We start from the raw sequence: 18360 nt of genomic DNA, 5'->3' as shown, positions 1-18360 counted from the left end.
TATTCCCAGCTCAAGTCTTAGCTCAACAATTGTGAAAGTAAGTTATTGTCATTTTGTGTTAGCTAATGCCCTTTAGCCATGGCAGCTATCCTGAACTAGCCAAACTTTAAATGCCCTAGGTGTTCCTTCAATGGATAGTTTGAGTCTCATCAAAATCCATCACATAAAATATTTTGCCAACAAACAAAAGTAAAAAGAGGGACATTAAAGATGTTGAACACTGAAAACCCATTTTTAATGATTATTTCTGATTATAATCGGTCACTCTAACATTTTCAAGCAGGCTGAACAATCATGGACTCACCCATCTCAACTTGCAACGGCGAAGGCTGATGTTTTAGTGTCCAGGAAACAGCGAAGAACGTATCACCTAGCAGAAGCTAACTGTTGGCATTAGCAACTCTACCACACAGCAGAACTCCTTCAGGCTTGTGTTATTTGTGGAGATAAAACATCAACGTTGCAAAGTAAACTGAGTCAGTGGTAGAGTTGTGTTGCTGTTGGCTAATCTCGCCTCTGTTAGTGTGCCCCAGGGCAGCTGTAGCTACATCGTAGCTCATCAATATCAGTGTGCAAATGTGTGTGTGAATGGACAAATGATATACTGTAGTGCAGGGATTCCCAAAGTGTGCTGCCGCTAGGGGGTGCGCGAGGTGAAAAGTGTAATGGCTGTGGAGCTCGGAGAAGTCTGTCATATGTCACTATTAGCGTAGAAACTCATTTGTGGGTGGGCCAAAGAAAAAGTAAGTGGGCACAATAAATGTAATTGAAAACAAGTATATTTTTGCGCGCGCGTGCGTGTCCTCCACATGTCCCTAGCTTCATAATAACAATGCGTCGAGCTTCAGCACTCTGGCCTGCGCACGCCAATATGTTCCGTATTTGATCATTTTTAACGGTGTTGGAGGAATCTGAAGGTGGCGAGTCATTCTGGCGGATTGTAATTAACACCTGTCTCGTGCAGGTGTTCTGACATTGTAAACCTCACACACAGAACATTGTGGATGTAACAAAAAAAAAATCAAGAAATTATTCCCATTCAGGCTATTGACAGCGCGCTGAAGATCTGAAGTTCAGAGTGCGTCTGTCAGAGGTCAGACGCGTTCCGGCTGAACCACGGCTCACGGGTGCACAAGTGAGCACATCTGGGCTGGGCAGAAGTCATTTTACAACATTGATTTAAATAGCGCGAGACGCGGTGACTTGAGCGGCTGTGCCGCGCGAGCGTGTGCGCGCACACACACACAGATTCAATAAGCGCGCACGCTGCTTTAACTCCGGCGCGCCGTCAGACTGAAGGCAGAAATGAACGCTGCCTCCACCGTGATAACAACTTTTAAGAGGTTATTTTTCATTCAAGGTCAAATTAAGATATTAGCTTCTGGGATGAGTCGGGTCCGCTCCAGCCAGTGACTCCTCATGAACCTGACCACATCTCATGTTACTGCAGCATGTGTTATTCCAGTCAGCGTGGCAGCGGATCGCAGATTCAGCCACACCATAAAACAGCAATAAGTCGGTCTGAGGTAAAAGTGAACATCATGGCTATATCTTGTCCCCTATTGACATTTGATTACGCACAAGTAGGTGATCAGCTCAGGTTTACGCAGAGCAGAAGGAAGGAGAGCGCTCTGGCCGCACAGGTTAAACGTTCCTACTTTAAGAAAACCGTTAAATTGCATTGTTTATGTGCTACCTGGGCACTCTAAATATTTATTTAAAATGAAATCAAAGGAAATTGTAATGGTATCGAATGTTTATTAATTACTATTTAAAAAATGAAAGTGATGGGGAATTTTTTTAACCCTGTCTGTTTAGCTTGACATCTGATAAATGTATATATATATATATATATATATATATATATATATATATATATATAGAGAGAGAGAGAGAGAGAGAGAGAGAGAGAGAGAGAGAGAGAGAGAGAGAGAAAGAGAGAGAGAGAGAGAGAGAGAGAGAGAGAGCCATGCCCTGATGTGGGGGCTGGGGGGGGGGGGGGGGGGTTGCGTCAACATGGTCGGGACATAGAAGGGGGTGCGCGGCTAAATAAGTTTGGGAACCACTGCTGTAGTGTAAAAGCGCTTTGGAGTCCTTACTCTGAGAGGCGCAATACAAGTGCGGGTCATTTATCATTTAACAGTTTAATAAGATGCCAAATAGTGAGAAATAAGAACCAAATCCTGCCACATTATGCTCTCCTCTGATACAGCATTCTGCTGGTTCCTGAAACAAGCGCATCTGTTTCAGGAAGTAGAAGTGCTTTTTTGTGCCCGCCTCACAAAAAAGGCCCTTCGCATTGCGGCTGATCCCACTCACCCAATGCAAAGCCTCTTCGAGCTGCTGCCGTCAGGGAGGAGACTGCGGAGTCTCAAGGCCAGGACCAACAGACTGAAGGACAGCTTTATCCATCAGGCAGTTAGGAAGCTAAACTCCCTCCCAGCTCTCCCACCTCTCCTCTGTTTTCCCCCACAGTCTCTCTGAACTTGGTTACTGTTTTTATACAAAATGTTTATTTTCTATCTAGCGAGAGTTTGAGAGTAACATAATTTCATTTCTCTGTATGTCCTGTACATGTGGCAGAAGTGACAATTAAACTGACTTTGACTTTGACTGAAAAAAGTTAGTCAGAGGAGCGGGGGGGCAGAAAATGGTTGGATTTGGAGTAATTCAGTTTCATATTTGCCTGTACTGTAACTGCCTTCTATAACTGCCTGCTGCCACTTGGCCAGGACTTTATCTCAGTGGGACCTTCCTGGTTAAATAAAGAATAAATAAAAATAACATGATATGCAAACACCTTGCATTTATTGGCTAACAGCATCAAGAGTCTTCCACTGCCTCCGCTCGCTCTTCTTTCTTGGGTAAACAGTGCAACATAGATGTTTTATCTCCACAAATATCCCAAGCCTGAATGTGTTCTGCTATGATGTGGAAATGCTAATGCTAATGGTTAGCTTCTACTGGCTGAGACGCTCTCTGCTCCCACCTGGCTGCTAATTAACAGCTTTCTGCAGCCAAGGTGAGTCCAGGAATGCCAATATTTCCCTGTGACATGTAGCAAACGTTCTGTTACCTTTCGGCGGCTAATACGGGCGATATTCACGTTTTGCACGCATGTGAATCTCCGAGTGACTGATCGTATTTCAAAGAGAACAAGTATTATATGCTTCTCAGTGAACCTTGGTGAACAGTGAAAGGTACTGAAAAAAAAAAGAATAAAGATAAGTTGTTCCAGGTGGTCATAATAAATAACCTCCTCAAAGAAGACATCTTCCCTAGAGCCTCCAGGGTTCACCCAGACTCCGAGGGGTCACACCCAACCTGCAGGAGGCCCGTCCATCCTCCTCCACCCAACTACAACCCCTTCATTCCTTTTCCCCTCCTGCAGGCTTCAAAGGCACCAAGAGACAGACATCATACTGGCACATTCCACACCATCTCCTCGTCTCCGCCGCTACACCCACATCAGGCCATCAGCTTCCATCAACCTGTTACACGTTTCCCTGCCGTGACCAGACACAGTGGTCACTACGGGGCCTGGTCTCTTTCCCACACTGGTCCTTCTGCTGAGGATTTACTCAGAAAATGTCCCAAGCAGGTGTGAATACTGCAAAGAGCTGCTATATCAACAACTACTCAAACACAGACAGGCTGTGTTTCACTTTAACCCATGACACCAACCGTGAGAGAATAAATTAAATCATGTAAAGACTCAATTTTGTCATAAAAGTTTATCAACATGCTTTTTCAAATAAAAATGGCTGAACACACACACATACACACACTGAAGGACACAGAACAGGTGTGGATTGTGAAACCCACATGTGTGTACTCTGCGTGGAACTCAACACACAACCTTGATTCAGTCCACTCTGATACTTTCTGCCCACGCTTCCCATCAAGGCATCTCCCTTATCTGTCCACATGGTCTGAGCTTACTGGAACAAGCCACAAAACAATGAGAAAGGCTGGAGTTCATTACAGATATGACGAGAGACGGCGACCACAATGCGCCACTTTAGCCCATGATAATGACCTTGTAGGAAAAGTGGCAAAATACAGTCAACTGACTATTTCTTTTGTAGGTAAGTGGAAGAGGCATGGCACTGTGACTAGGATCAGGTAAGCTGCTTAGCTTAGTTTTTTCTATTTTTCACCCATGCTTCTTTTTCCAAGAGTTATTTCATTTTTTTGGGTTCTTGATAAAATATTTTTATTTCAGCCCAATCAATTTTCTAACCAATAGGCTGTCAGACCACAGGCCATCAACTTCCTGGTCTTAAACTTTTCATGTCATGGTTAATCCTCTTCCTGATGCCAGACAGCGGAAATACAAACATTCTGCACAGGAGCGAGTAAAAAAAACAAACACACGCAGCATCTGCCTCAAGGTCTGACTGCTGGAGCTGCACATCTGCCTGCAGATCAAGTTCTGTACAAGGGAACCGTATCCACATCCTGACAGGAAACTGCTCACAGAAGGCTAAGGAGCGTGCTCCCGCTGAGGCCAGACTGCTGCCGTTTCTGCTGAACCGATTCACCACACCCAGAACTCTGACAGCTTTCAAAGGATGAATCGATGCCACTCTTAATATGTCCTCTCAGCCAGTGAGGAAACCTTTTTATTCATTTGTAACATTTGGTTTTAAATTTGCTAACACAATAAAGGGTCCCTTTTTTTACCTTACTTACTGCATTATTAAGCATTAAAGAGGCAGTGTGTAAGGTTACCTTAATTCTCTGGAAATATCCACCGAAATGTTGAAAATGAATAAAATGACGTCCAGTTGATGAAAAATGTTGGCTTTGTACCACGTAACCATAAAAATTGGGTCTAAAGTACAAAGGGAGCGGGTCTAGCGTCTTTGGGGGACGCCATATTAGATATCATGCTTCCCTCTGACCAGCTCGGGGTCCTATGCCTGTCGATGATGTCACACTAGATGATTGGCTGGATGTGTGACTTACGGAAATTACGTTACCACATTCAAAAACATTTACTGTAGGTAGTAAGAAACATAAATATAATAACAAAACTGCTAAACTCTTTCAAAAGCGTATGTAAAAGAACAGAATCGAAAAAGACATGCAATATATTTTGGCCAAGTGGTACTGCTGTAGTATGATGATGTCATCGGCAGGCGCAGGACCCTGAGCAGATCCAGGTACTAAAGCGCCAGAAAACTACAGTCGGCATTGTCTTCTCTCAATGGAACTAACTGAACGACCTCGAAAGTCTGAGGAGTCAGGCTGAGGTTGCATGCTTTCTGCTTAACAACGGTAACATTTACCGTAATGTTTTTTTAAACTAGCAACAGTCATGGCGATACGGTGTCAAATTACCCTGAAGTGTATGTACTGCCCCCTAGTGCCAGAAAACTACACACTGCCACTTTAATAAACTATTTAATAAAGTATTAATGACTGCTTAACCATATTATGTAATGCTTTACTAAGCAGATACCACCAGCATATAGAAAAGAACAAACGTCTTAAGCTATAAAGAAAAATGATGTTTAATTTTTCACACTTTAAATCCATGGAAGCTCTAATGACTTATTAAAGTAGTGAAGAAAAAACATTATATATAGCGCCTCTCAAGATAAAAATCCTGAGGCGCTTCGCAAGAACAAAAATAAGAAAATAAAAATGATTAAAAATGATTACAACAATAAAATTGGGAAAAGTCAAACATTGTGATAAAAATGTGAGGAAAGGGATACGGAAAATGAACAAGAAAGAGGTAATCTGATCCCGGGAAAGGCAGAATTGGTAGAAAGAGCTGGATGAGGAGAAGGTAGTGATGAAGAATTAACTGAAGCAAACAAAAGCTAAATGAACAGCTGAGTCTTCAGCTGCTTTTTAAAGGAGACCACCGAGTCCACTGATCTCAGGATCAGGGGGAGAGAGGCCCAGAGTCTGGGGGCCACAGCAGCACATGATCTGTTACCTTTGGTCTTTAGTGGAATAGAGATTTAACTTGATGCTCACAGAACAAACTAAGTCATGATTTTATTAAGAAAATGTGTAAAAATCCTCAATTTCTGAAGCTGTTTTTTTTCCCCTTTGCTGAAATCTTCATTCATCCTTAGCTATTTGATGACTGGAGCTAAGATTCACCCAGTCTCTGTGAACCTCTCTAGCTTACAAAAACAGGTGGCAAGCTGGCTGTTCTCAGATTTATGGACAACCTACCACATGTTGAACTCATTTGTGGGAACCTTAAAAGATCAAATCACTGAGAAACCTGACGGAGCCCAATTTGGTTTGAAATCTATCTTACAGTCTTTACCCCATCTATTTGTCAGGCTGCACTGACAAGAAAAGGAGAAAATATCTAAACATCGCCTTGGAGCAGGAAATGTGTAAATCAGTGGTTCTATGTGGGATTTAGGCTGATTTTCACATCTTTATCTTTGTGTGGTTGCTGGGTTTCAGAACTGGTCTGCTGAGAAAAAGAAGAGCATTCATCAGCAGCTGAGATATTTCTTGACCAACTGTGAAAATGACATTTAGCTCAGAGGCACACAGTCAGAATGGGATTTTACATGGAGTGGTTAGTTTTGACACAACTTTAGCACAAAGCATCTTTGTACAGGTGGTGAATAAAAACTTAGTTTTTCAGTTGCGTCCTCTTTTTGAAGAACATTTGAAGATTCAGTTTTATACGACATATTTGGCTGATGAATGTTGTTATATAAGTAAATAATTCTGCATTCTAAAACTGAACTCAAACTATGCAAACTAACAGGATCAGTGCGAGTATTGTAACCATTATAACCACTTATTGGACCAATACATGTCAGAACACAGTAGGAATGGCAAGTGCTATTTGTTATCACCTTCAAATTGAAAATCTAAACATCAAATAAGTTTAAACAACAACTATGGAAGTGATTTTTCTGTCTGTCTGTGTCAACTGTGTCAACTTTAAGAGTTAAGATTCCTGTGAGGACTGTTCACTAAAAGATATATTTAAATTATTTTGCATTTCTGCAAATTAAAACAAAAAACAATGGGGGGAATTCCCAAATCTACATTTTTAATGCCAAGATTGAATATCGTCTTGCTGACAATGGGGGCTGGCTGACCTCCCCCGAGTTTGTCACAACCTGTTGGGGTGCCACAATGCTGTTTGCATCCATTGCAGAAGACAACTGGCTGTCAGTCTTCAAATCAATCCAAACATGGAAAGGGTTTGCGGTAAGGGGGTGTGGGAGGCACAGAGGAGATCAATGAATTCTTCTGTGAGGCTCTTGTCCCAAAATATAAAACCCTAATAACCTATTAAAGGATAAGAAACTCTAAACATCAGCAAGACAGTACAAGCTAGTGTCCAGCCCAGTACTCACCATCAGAACCATAGCTCAGAGACGCCAGTCCAGTCACCAAGAGAACAGCCTGCCAGGTCAGGTCCTGAGGCCGCCCCACCATCATGCACCAGCTTCTCCACATTCCCAGAGCTGCTGCCACAGCAATCCCCGTGCAAAAAGATGCAGATGTTTTAGCGCGTTCCGTATCCTCCCTCCTTCTGTACAAGTGTTTCTCTGTGAGCGACTCCCACTCTGCCTCTCAGCACTCCCACAAACTTCCCACAGTCGCCTTGAGGCAGAACTCCACACTGACAGCCTGCCAGAGACACATGGAGAAAGAAGAGTGGGACAAAAGAGAGGGAGGAGGAGGGTGTTACTCTCTCACTGTGCTTTTCGTCCAGTTTTTTCTCTCTCTCTCTTTTCTGGCCGCTTCACAACAGAGACAACAGCTGAGTATATCCACACGTGTGTCTCGGTCTGTCTCTCACACGCCACAACGGACGAAGGGACAGGAGTTGTTTCGAGGTCACGAGCGTGAGTTTGGGCTGAACGAGGTGTTAAAGGCACCAATAAAAGCTTTATGAATGTCTGCCACAGGCATGCAAACACAAAACATGCCAAGAGAGACATGGAAACTACATCAGGAACGAAAGACCATAAACACACACTGAACATGAGTGTGTGCAGCGGTAAAGCCCACAGGTATCAAATCCTGGAAAGCACGGGTGGTCAGGACTCCAATCTGTTGATGTTAGGCAGCAAAAAACGTGGAAAAAATGTGTTTTAGTGTTAGTGTGTAGGTTATGCATGAAGACGTGGCCACGCTGCAAGTTTCATTAATCTGCCTTTACTTAAGGACTTGTTCTTATTCAGCAAAACTCTGTTCATGTGTGGTTAGCAAAGATTAGTATTTCCATTAAAGGCTGTTGAGTTATTCCAGAACATCTGCAAATAATAGAGTTTAGGGTCAGTTATTCTTTCATTGTTGAAACTAGTAATAACAATCATTATAACAACAATAATAATAATACTAAATAAATGTAACAGGGGAGCTAAGGAGAAACAATTGTCAAGATTAAAGTCAAAATGATGAGAAAAAAGTTTTAATATTTAAAGAAGAAAATCAAAATATTCTTTCCCACAAAAAGGCATTACTACTTTTAGATAAAAGAAAATCTTCTAAGGGGTTAAAAACATAGAGGATAGAGAATTTTATTTTCAGGAATCAAGTTCAAAACTTCACTACCACGTCAAGAGTAAATTTAAAAAGAAAGACAGGTGAATTATTTTTTCTGGAACATCTTGAAATAACTTTTCCACAATAAAAAGAAAATAATTTGATGCATTCATGAAAAATATTAGTTCTAGAACCTAATTAAAATATTTCCAGACCATAAATTTCAAATGTAAAAAGAAAAGAAGTCAAAACATTTCCAGAAAAATGATCTGCATGTGCGCGTACGTTAATCTGAAGCGCATTAAAACATTTTTTTTCTGTCAGCAGCCCTAACCACTAAATACCGGGATGTTATCTACAGATAGTGTTCAGATATGAGTTTTGGTGACAAGTATTTCATTTATGTTGTGGAGGATGGCTGCTTATACTGAGCCAAGATCCTCTGGAGGTTTCTTCCTGTTAAAAGAGAGTTTTCCTCTCCACTGTCACTGTGTGCTTGCTTAGTATGTGGATTGCTGTAAAGACACAGGGTGTTTCTCAGTACCAAGGAACCTTGCCTTGATGTCTTAGCCCTGCCCTGGTTGCCTAGGAGATATGTCATCAGGAACCGCCAAGGCGTGTTCCAGTGTTCATGTTCTACTGAGGCGTCTATTCCATGTTTGTTAGCCATTTAGCTAGCTGAGCAAGGATACACAGGAGGTGTCTTGTAGGCTGGCCTTGGTCAAAAATTTCCTGCTGTATTTTCTAAAGATTGGCGGATCAGAAGCCGGCAACTACTTTGGGGGCAAATTTCAAGTTTAAATGTAAGTCAACTAATTGTAGCTTTCGGGCTGATATCTGAGAAGTTTAGTTTTAGATCTAAAACAGTTTTCTATGGTTGGTTAGTTGCTAGTAGTTGCAGCTTCGGTGGCTAGCAGGTAGTAACTCGCTTACATATTGAATTCAACCAATATATACACAATTTCAAAAGTAAAAGTTGAAACTTGTACGTATAAAATGTTATGTTATCTCCTGTGTCACATGACATTACTTGACCGCCGCAGAAGCCGCGGTCACAGGATGTAAGTCTGTTCCATTTAATTATTTTCTTTGACCAAGGAAGGACTGTGTCCTCGTAACATTGAGAAACACCCACTGACACTAATCAAAGACATGATGCAAACGACTGGGTTCCTTATATAAGAAACATTTTACTGATTGGCTGAATGAACTGAACTGCATTGGCCTTGAAACGACTCATAATTTGGCGTTATGTATAAATTTGAATTAAATTTACTCAAATCTATTCTGGTGTATGAAGCCACAAGGTACACAAGGCAATGTGGGTATTTTGGATTTCCCTCATAATCTCTAAATACTACTTTATTTTTGGTTTACTACTTTTTTCTTTCCCCCCCTAAAGATTTTAACTTTAAGTACGAGTTTAACCAGAGGACAACATTAATACAGCAGTACTTGTGTGTATGTTTGAGGTTTTTATTGTGAAGGATTGAGGGAAGTTCTTTGACTTCAACTATGGGCGCTGTTGCAGTAAAACAAGAGCTCAGGAGCACAACAGGATATTGTTGCTCTGGATTAGAGCCCTGCACTGAAGCCCTAGGACCTCGGGTCGGCCCGGCCTGACGGCCCTCGGTCCAACGACTGTGTAATTACCTCGGGCACGGACCGGGCGCCTTTATTTTTAATCGAATTCATAAAAAAAAAATTGAAACACTTAAACCAGGGGTCAGCAACCTGTTCCCATCAAAGAGCCATTATTACCCATTTCCTACAGTAAAGAAAACACTGGGAGCCACAGCAGCCGCAGCGTTGTGGGCGGGGCCTACCCTCAGACAGCAGAGCGCTGCTCACAACAGGTGACAGCAACCAGTACTGGTCGCTCGTGTACCTCAAAGTTATCTTTCATAAGAAGATAATCAATAAAACGATTTATATAAAGATGATCCAGAAGTTGTAGCCCATCTCTGCCTACAATATTTTGATATTTTTCACCCTGTTGGTGGTTTTACTGAGCAGGTGCCACTTTTGTCATATGTTTCTTTTTAAAACATGTTTAGACTGTTCAGAATACAAATCCAGGCTCTGTCACATTTGATTGTTGTAATTAAACTTTGTAGGTGGGGAAGGTCAGAAAAGGATCCGATCAATTTGTTTTTCCCTCATTTCCAGTGACAGAGATAACGGTGCAGTGCGCCTGGCTCTGGTGTTAATCAAGTTTAATCTTATCTATTTTCACAAGAAAACAGAACAGTTAAAAGCAGGGCTTGTGTTGACCGGACAGTTCCCGTGGCTGACCGTTTATTTTGACGGAGAAAGAATAGAAAGAATTACCCCGACGCATGCAGACGAACTGACACTTTATTCTACGCACATCGCAGATGTAGCTAAATCACTGAAGAAAAGATTCCCATCTGAACATCTGAGCTGGACACTGCTCAGCGCAGCTCACTGTCAGCGTGCACTACATAAGGTCCACAGCGAGCTGAAGATGTGGGGAGGAGCTTGGAGCACGTCACAGAACCAGAGCGCATGCAGGAAGATTCCTCTGACTGAATTCAGTCGGAGGAATCTTCCCGCTGATCTGAATCTGATGGGGCTCTCTGTGCTTGTAAAATAATGAATGGATATTTAAATAAAATGCTTTATATTTTACTGAATTAATTTTATATCTGTAAGTCAATTCTAAATGTAAAGATTGTCTGTGTAAACCTGAACAGGCCCAACCCAGTCTTACTGTGAGACCGGGTTGACACGTCACGCTTGTGCGTAATCATAGGCGCTTCCTGAGCTGAAGAGGATGTGAGATTCTGGGCTTCTCCTCAGACAGCTCCTGGATGCGTTGCCACACTGGAGACAGGAACAAGCACTCTGTGATGTGCGTAGAATAAAATGTCAGTTCGTCTGCATGCGTCTGGGTAATTCTTTCTATTTTTTCTCCGTCAAAATAAACTGTCAAATACAGGAACTGTCCGGTCAACACAAGCCCTGCTTTTAACTGTTCTGTTTTCTTGTGAAAATTGTTGGAAAGAGATAAAATTTAACTTGATTACCACCAGAGCCTGTGCCGTCATCTCCGTGACGGTAAATGAGGGAAAAACAAATTGATTGGATCCTGCACGTCTTTTAACACATTGGTCAGGATTGACGCACTTTGTTTTCATTTAGTTGGTTAAAAAAAGTCGGGCTCGGGCTCGGGTCGGGCCAGAGAATCCTGAAAACCTTTTCGGACCGGGTCGGGCTGGGGCTCCACCCCCTCGGGCTGGGCCGGACACGGGCTCAGATTTTAGGCCCGTGCAGGGCTCTACTCTGGATATTCTTGAAATAGACAAAAAATGTGTCAAAATTTTTTTCCTTTGATCAACATTTCGGTTTTTTCCTCCATTATGGTGAAAAAAACAGCATTTTTTTCCAGAAGGTCTGAGAAGACCAAGTTCACTCGTTTTGTCAATACATTTGCAGTCGTCTCTAGGATTAATGAATATCGTGTGAGCCATCTCTGTGAGGAAAAAAGCTCTGGCACTCCTGTTTCAGGAAATAGAAATGAGCCAGAACAGAGGGGAGCAGAGCACGGCAGGATTTGGAGTCTTATTTCCTGATTTTTGTATATCTCGCCCCTGATTGGCTAACAGCTGTGCAACTCTGCCACTGACTCTGTTTGCTCTGCAACTCTGATGTTTTATCTCCACAAATAACACAAGCCTGGAGGAGTTGCTAATACCAACGGTTAGTTTCTTCTATCCGAAATGTTCTTTTCTGTTTCCTGGACATTAAACCGACCTTCAACTTCCCTTGTCCTGAGCCAATTTTGGCGAGTCTTTGAATGCAACTTTTCAGTGCAACATAGATCTGAGTGGCTTTTCTAATGTGAGAATTTCTGTCTATTTTCTATCAGAAGCTAATGCAGGAAAAAGGAGTAGCCTGTATGTTAAACCCAGAGTGACTGATCACATTTCAAAAATAAGTAAAAAGTTTCTCAGTGATCTTAGTCTTTAAAATTGTTCAGCGTAAACTGAGAAAAAGGCTCCACAGAAGCATTCGTCCGCAACCAACAGTAGGGGATTAAAGCTGGGCTGAACGGTGTTGATAGTGTTTGGTTGCTCGTGTGAGCGTAAAGAGGTGAAACCACAAACACCTCTCAGCACTGCAACCAAGATCAGGCCGTCACACGTCAGATGATTAGAGGGGATTAGAGCTCACACCTCCAGGCAGCTCCTTAACTTTACAAATTCACACTAATCCATCACACAGAAGCCCAGCAACACAGCCACGAAAGAAAACAACCACAATGACAGATGCACATCCCTCAAGTGAAAGATTTATGTGTTACATGTTAAGACGATTAGCTCTTAAACAGATTACATCAAGTCACACAAACTGTAAACATCTAGAAGGTTCACAATCAATTATAGCTTTACATGCCTATAAAAGATACAGAGGCCAATTAAACCCAAAAGAACAAACAAAAACCTAAACGACCCCCCACCCGACCCAACACCTGTCCCCTTCTCCAAGTCTGACTGGGTGGGAACCACAGCTCCTAGAAACCCCTTCTCACCTCCATCAGCCCTTCAGCTGTCACTCCTGATTTGTGCAGAGTTGTGTGTTACATGTGATAAGTCAGCTTCTTCTGGGGCACAAGTGTACAAGGAGCCGTGTGAATGGGTCAGTGCTCCTCACACCCCCCTCAGTGCTACATCAAACACCCAGCATGGAGCCTCTCTGGTCCGACAGCCCACTCAGACCAAAGGCCCGGGCTGGGAGCTGCAGGGGAGAGGTCGGCCCGGCGGGAGGAGGGGTCAAGCCTTCACACAAAGCGGCTGGAAGTGGGAAACGTTTTTTGAGAGACCTATTTACAGTCAAATCTACTATTCTTTGCACATTTTCCTCGCTTCCCACTCATGGTTGGAATTTAAACCGTAATGCAAATCTACTAGGTGGTTAAAAGCTAACCAGCTTCTATTGGAGGCAGCAAGATTTAGATGATCAACGTTGACTTTTAGATGTCAAAATAAGAGCCATCCTCTTAGGGACTTTTTTAAACATGCAGTGCCATTATCAAGATCTAAATAATCTGAGCTTTCTATTAGTTAGTTTACTGTAACGCTGCTGAGCTCTTGAATGTCTTCAGGTTGTGCAGCAAAGTTCTTAGTTTAGAATATTACCCAGTTTAGAATATTCTTCATCCTCCGTCTGGTTTTATATATATTAATGAAAATGCAGACACAATATGTAATGTAGTACCAGATCATATTTTAAAATCTGTGTAAAACAACATTTATTTTACGCTAAAACAAATTTCTTAAATTATTCCATCATTGTGTGACACTTTAAAGAGATGGTGTGCAGCTTTACCGGTAATCTCTGCAAATATCCATCAAACCAAAATTAATCAAATGATGTCCAGTTGTTGAAAAATATGGGTGGCTTAGTACCATATAACCATAAAAATCCAAGTCTAGGTCTAAGGTACATAGGGTGTAGGTCTGGCGTCTTTAGGGATGCCAGAAGCCATGTTTCCTTCTGGCCGGGGGGTCCTGCGCCTGTCGATGATGTCACACTAGATGATTGGCTAGACGTACGACATACCAAAGTTACGTTACCACGTTTAAAAACTTTTTTTAGCTAGTAAAAACATACATTTTATAACTTAACTGTTAAACTCTTTCCAAAACATATGTGAAAGAACATTACAGGAGCAGAAAAGTAAAAAAATAAGAAAAAATGAGTAAACAACAAGAAAACAGAAAAAGTTAAAAATTCTAAAATGCTGAATATATACACATTTTAAGGAATAAAAGGCGTAAAAAAACGAGACATAAGTAACGACTGATGTGCTTTATTAAAAGAGGGACTGCACACCATCAGAAAGTCAAGATTTGAAAAATGCTATGAAAGTGGGTGTTGCCAGGAGGCACAGAGTGGCATGGCCAAGTGTGGGGAATTTCTATCCTGGGAGGGAGGGGGAGTGGGAGGAGACTGTACCGATGACTTGAAATTGTTTCAGCCCCAGTCAATCACAAGTTTTAAATGCAGTAACCACGGTTCTGCCACAGGGGCAGCACTAAGACGTTTTTAGACCTAAATTCTAGATTTAATCAAGTTTACACAAACATGTCAAAAAACTGCACAGAAACAGAAAAATTGCATTTGTAAAGCCCCAATTATACAGCTAATAAGCAAAAAAAAATTATTTTGGGGTTTAATTACTCTTTAAAGAGCAAGTCGCCCCCAAATCTACTTTTTTTTCTGATAAGCTAAATAAGAGTGTGTCTAATCGTGCTGCAGACACGTGTGTCAGTGTTGTGCCATTGTCTGGTAAAAACTCTGCACTGCATTTGAATTAAAATCTGCCATCGCTATTAGCTAAGAGATACCCTAGAACGTTAGCTGGTACCATATGATGTCACAATGTCATTGTGAGCCTGTGTGTGTGTATGTGTATTTGTTAGCAGCTCCGCCCTCTCGATCTGCTAGGCCAGCGGTTCCCAAACTTATTTAGCCGCGCACCCCCTTCTATGTCCCGACCACGTCGACGCACCCCCCCAGCCCCGACATCAGGGCAAGGCTCATATAATATATATATATATATATATATATATATATATATATATATATATATATATATATATATATATATATATATATATATATATATATACATATATCACGTCAAGCTAAATAGTCACTCGACAGAGAGGATTAAAAAATATGATCGAACTTTTCCCCATCACTTTCATTTTTTAAGTAGTAATTAATAAACATTCGATACCATTACAATTTCCTTTGATTTAATTTTAAATAAATATTTAGAGTGCCCAGGTAGCACATAAACAATGCAATTTAATGGTTTCCTTTAAGTAGGAACGTTTAACCTGTAGCCAGAGCTCTCTCCTTCCTTCTGCTCTGCGTAAACCTGAACTGGTCACCTACTTGTGCGTAATCAAATGTCTATAGGGGAAAAGATGGAAAAGCTATAGCCATGAGGTTCACTTTTGCCTCAGACCGACTTATTGCTGTTTTATGGTGAGGATGAATCTGCGATCCGCTGCCACGCGGACTGGAATAACAAAATGCTGCAGTAACATGAGTTGTGGTCAAGTTCATGAGGAGTCACTGGCTGGAGCGGACTTGATTTTAATACGTCATCCCAAAATAGAAGCTAATATCTTAATTTGACCTTGAAAGAAAGATGATGTTATAAAACCTCTTAAAAGTTTTTTTATCACGGAGGAGGCAGCGCTCATTTCTGCCTTCAGTCTGACAGCGCGGCGCAGCGCAACGCCGGAGTTTGCGCAGCATGCGCTTATTGAATCTGTGTGTGCAGCACAGCTCCATGAGCCGCTCAAGTCACCGCGTCTAGTTATTGGCGCTACTTAAACCAGTGTTGTGAAATTACTTCTGCCCAGATGTGCTCACATGTGCACCCATGAGCCGTGGTTCCACTGGACCGCGTCTGACCTCTGACAGACGAACTTTGAACTTCAGATCTTCAGCGCACTGTTAATAGTGTGACACGTTTAGAATGCTGTCCCACAGTCAGTGTGCTAATATAATAATGCTAAAATGCTGAGATGGGAATCATTTCTTGATTTATTTTGTTACATCCACAATGTTCAGTGTGTGAGGTTTACAACGTCAGAACACCTGCATGAGACAGGGTGTTAATTACAATCTGCCAGAATGACTCACCACCTTCAGATTTCTCCAACATCGTTAAAAATGATCAAATACAGAACATATCTTGCTATTGACAGTGTGCGCAGGCCAGAGCGCTAAAACTTGGCGCATTATTATTATGAAGCTAGGGCACATGCGGAGGACACACACACGCAAAATATACTTGTTTTCAATCACATTTATTGTGCCCACTTACTTTTTCTTAGGCCCACCCACAAATGAGTTTCTGGCTACGCTAATGGTGACATATGACAGACTTCTCTGAGCTCCGCAGCCATTACACTTTTCACCTCCCGCACCCCCTAGCGCAGGGGTCGGCAACCTGCGGCTCCTCCATCCATCAGATGCGGCTCTCTGTGCTTGTAAAATAATGAATGGATATTTAAATAAAAGCTTTATATTTTACTGCATTAATTTTACATCTGTATGCCAATTCTAAATGTAAAGATTGTCTGCGTAAACCTGAGCAGGTCCAACCCGATCTCACTGTGAGACCGGGTTGACGCGTCACGCTTGTGCGTAATCATATAGGCGCTTTCTGAGCTGAAGAAGATGTGAGATTCTGGGACTCTCCTCAGACAGGCTCCTGGATGTGTCGCCACATTGGAGACAGGAACAAGCGCTATTCAGCCAAAGTTTCACAATCAAGGAACATTTTCTAAGTGACAAGTCTCTCTGAGAGACAGGGTTTGGAAAACACTCGCTTCAATCGGAGGAATCTTCCTGCATGCGCTCTGGCTCTGCGACGCGCTCCATGCCCCTCTCCCATCTTCAGCTCGCTGTGGACCTTATGTAGTACACGCTGACAGCGAGCTGCGCTGAGCAGTGTCCAGCTCAGATGTTCAGATGGGAATCATTTCTTGAGTGATTTAGCTACATCTGCGATGTTCGAAACGAATAAAGTGTCAGTTCGTCTGCATGCGTCGGGGTAATTCTTTCTATTCTTTCTCCGTCAAAATAAACGGTAAAATACAGGAACTATCCGGTCAACACAACACAAGCCCTGCTTTTAACTGTTCTGTTTTCTGTGAAAATTGTTGCAAAGAGATATAATTAAACTTGATTAACACCAGAGCCAGGCGCACTGCACCGTCATCTCCGTCACTGTAAATGAGGGAAAAACAAATTGATCGGATCCTTTTCTGACCTTCCCCACCTACAAAGTTTAATTACAACAATCAAACTTGACAGAGCCTGGATTTGTATTCTGAACAGTCTAAACATGTTTTAAAAAGAAACGTATGACAAAAGTGGCACCTGCTCAGTAAAACCACCAACAGGGTGAAAAATGTCAAAATATTGTAGGCAGAGACGGGCTACAACTTCTGGATCCACTTTATATAAATCGTTTTATTGATTATCGTCTTATGAAAGATAACTTTGACGTACACAAGCGACCGGTACTGGTTGCTGTCACCTGTTGTGAGCAGCTCTCTGCTGTCTGAGGGTAGGCCCCGCCCACAACGCCGCGGCTGCTGTGGCTCCCAGTGTTTTCTTTACTGTGGGAAATGGGTAATAATGGCTCTTTGATGGGAACAGGTTGCCAACCCCTGCCCTAGCGGCAGCTCTCGCACCTCCAGGGGTGCATGCACCACACTTAGGAAATCCCTGTGCAACTGCATTTGTTGCATTTTTCAAACAGGAACTGGGAGTGGTGTAATACTCTGGTAGGGGGTGACTTAATCTTTCAAATTTACTTGCTTGTGTGTAATTTGGTCATACCAGATTCAGTGTTTATGCAAAAATTATTTTTTTCCAAACGAAAAGGTTCAACAACACATCTGTATAAACTGCCAAATTTGAGTTTGACACCCCTGCTCTAGGGAAACAAAGCTCCGGTGCACCTGCTTCAGGAACTAGAATTTAGCCACATTAAAGCTGAGCTTCAGACAACAGATTTTGAGTCTTAATTCCTGGTATTCAGTCATCTCGCTTTTGACTGGATAACAGCAAAGTGACTCTACCACTGACTCTATAGCACATATGTCAGACTCAAGGCCCGCGGGCCAGATGCGGCCCGCGGAGCATTTTTATGTGGCCCGTGAGATAAACATAAAAAAATATATTAAAACTGGCCCGCTGGCCGATTTTACCGCAAAGACTTCAACTCCCATGATGCTTTGCGGCGTCAGCGCAGAGCCGACGCGCCCCCTCCTTTGTGTTTTTTCCAGCGCCGAGGCAGTCAGGGGT

At 42.3% G+C, this 18360-nt stretch overlaps 1 protein-coding gene across 7 annotated transcripts in view; it reads right to left on the bottom strand.

The window, feature by feature from the left end:
• Positions 1-18360, bottom strand: part of bmpr1bb (bone morphogenetic protein receptor, type IBb) — a 79287-nt gene that overhangs the window by 14187 nt on the left and 46740 nt on the right. For 4 of the 7 annotated variants that reach the window (XM_015941975.3, XM_054744338.2, XM_054744340.2 and 1 more), the window contains one exon: positions 7356-7632. The exons of the other annotated variants lie outside the window; for them this stretch is intronic. In XM_015941975.3, coding sequence (XP_015797461.1) covers positions 7356-7458 — 103 coding nt within the window. In that variant the 5' untranslated portion in view covers positions 7459-7632. The remainder of the gene's footprint in view (positions 1-7355; positions 7633-18360) is intronic. 7 annotated transcript variants of the gene reach the window in all.

The sequence above is a fragment of the Nothobranchius furzeri genome, chromosome 6, assembly GCF_043380555.1.
Source record: "Nothobranchius furzeri strain GRZ-AD chromosome 6, NfurGRZ-RIMD1, whole genome shotgun sequence".
Lineage (NCBI taxonomy): Eukaryota > Metazoa > Chordata > Actinopteri > Cyprinodontiformes > Nothobranchiidae > Nothobranchius > Nothobranchius furzeri.
Note: the sequence above shows the minus strand (reverse complement) of the source record. Positions and strands in the feature narration are given on the sequence as shown.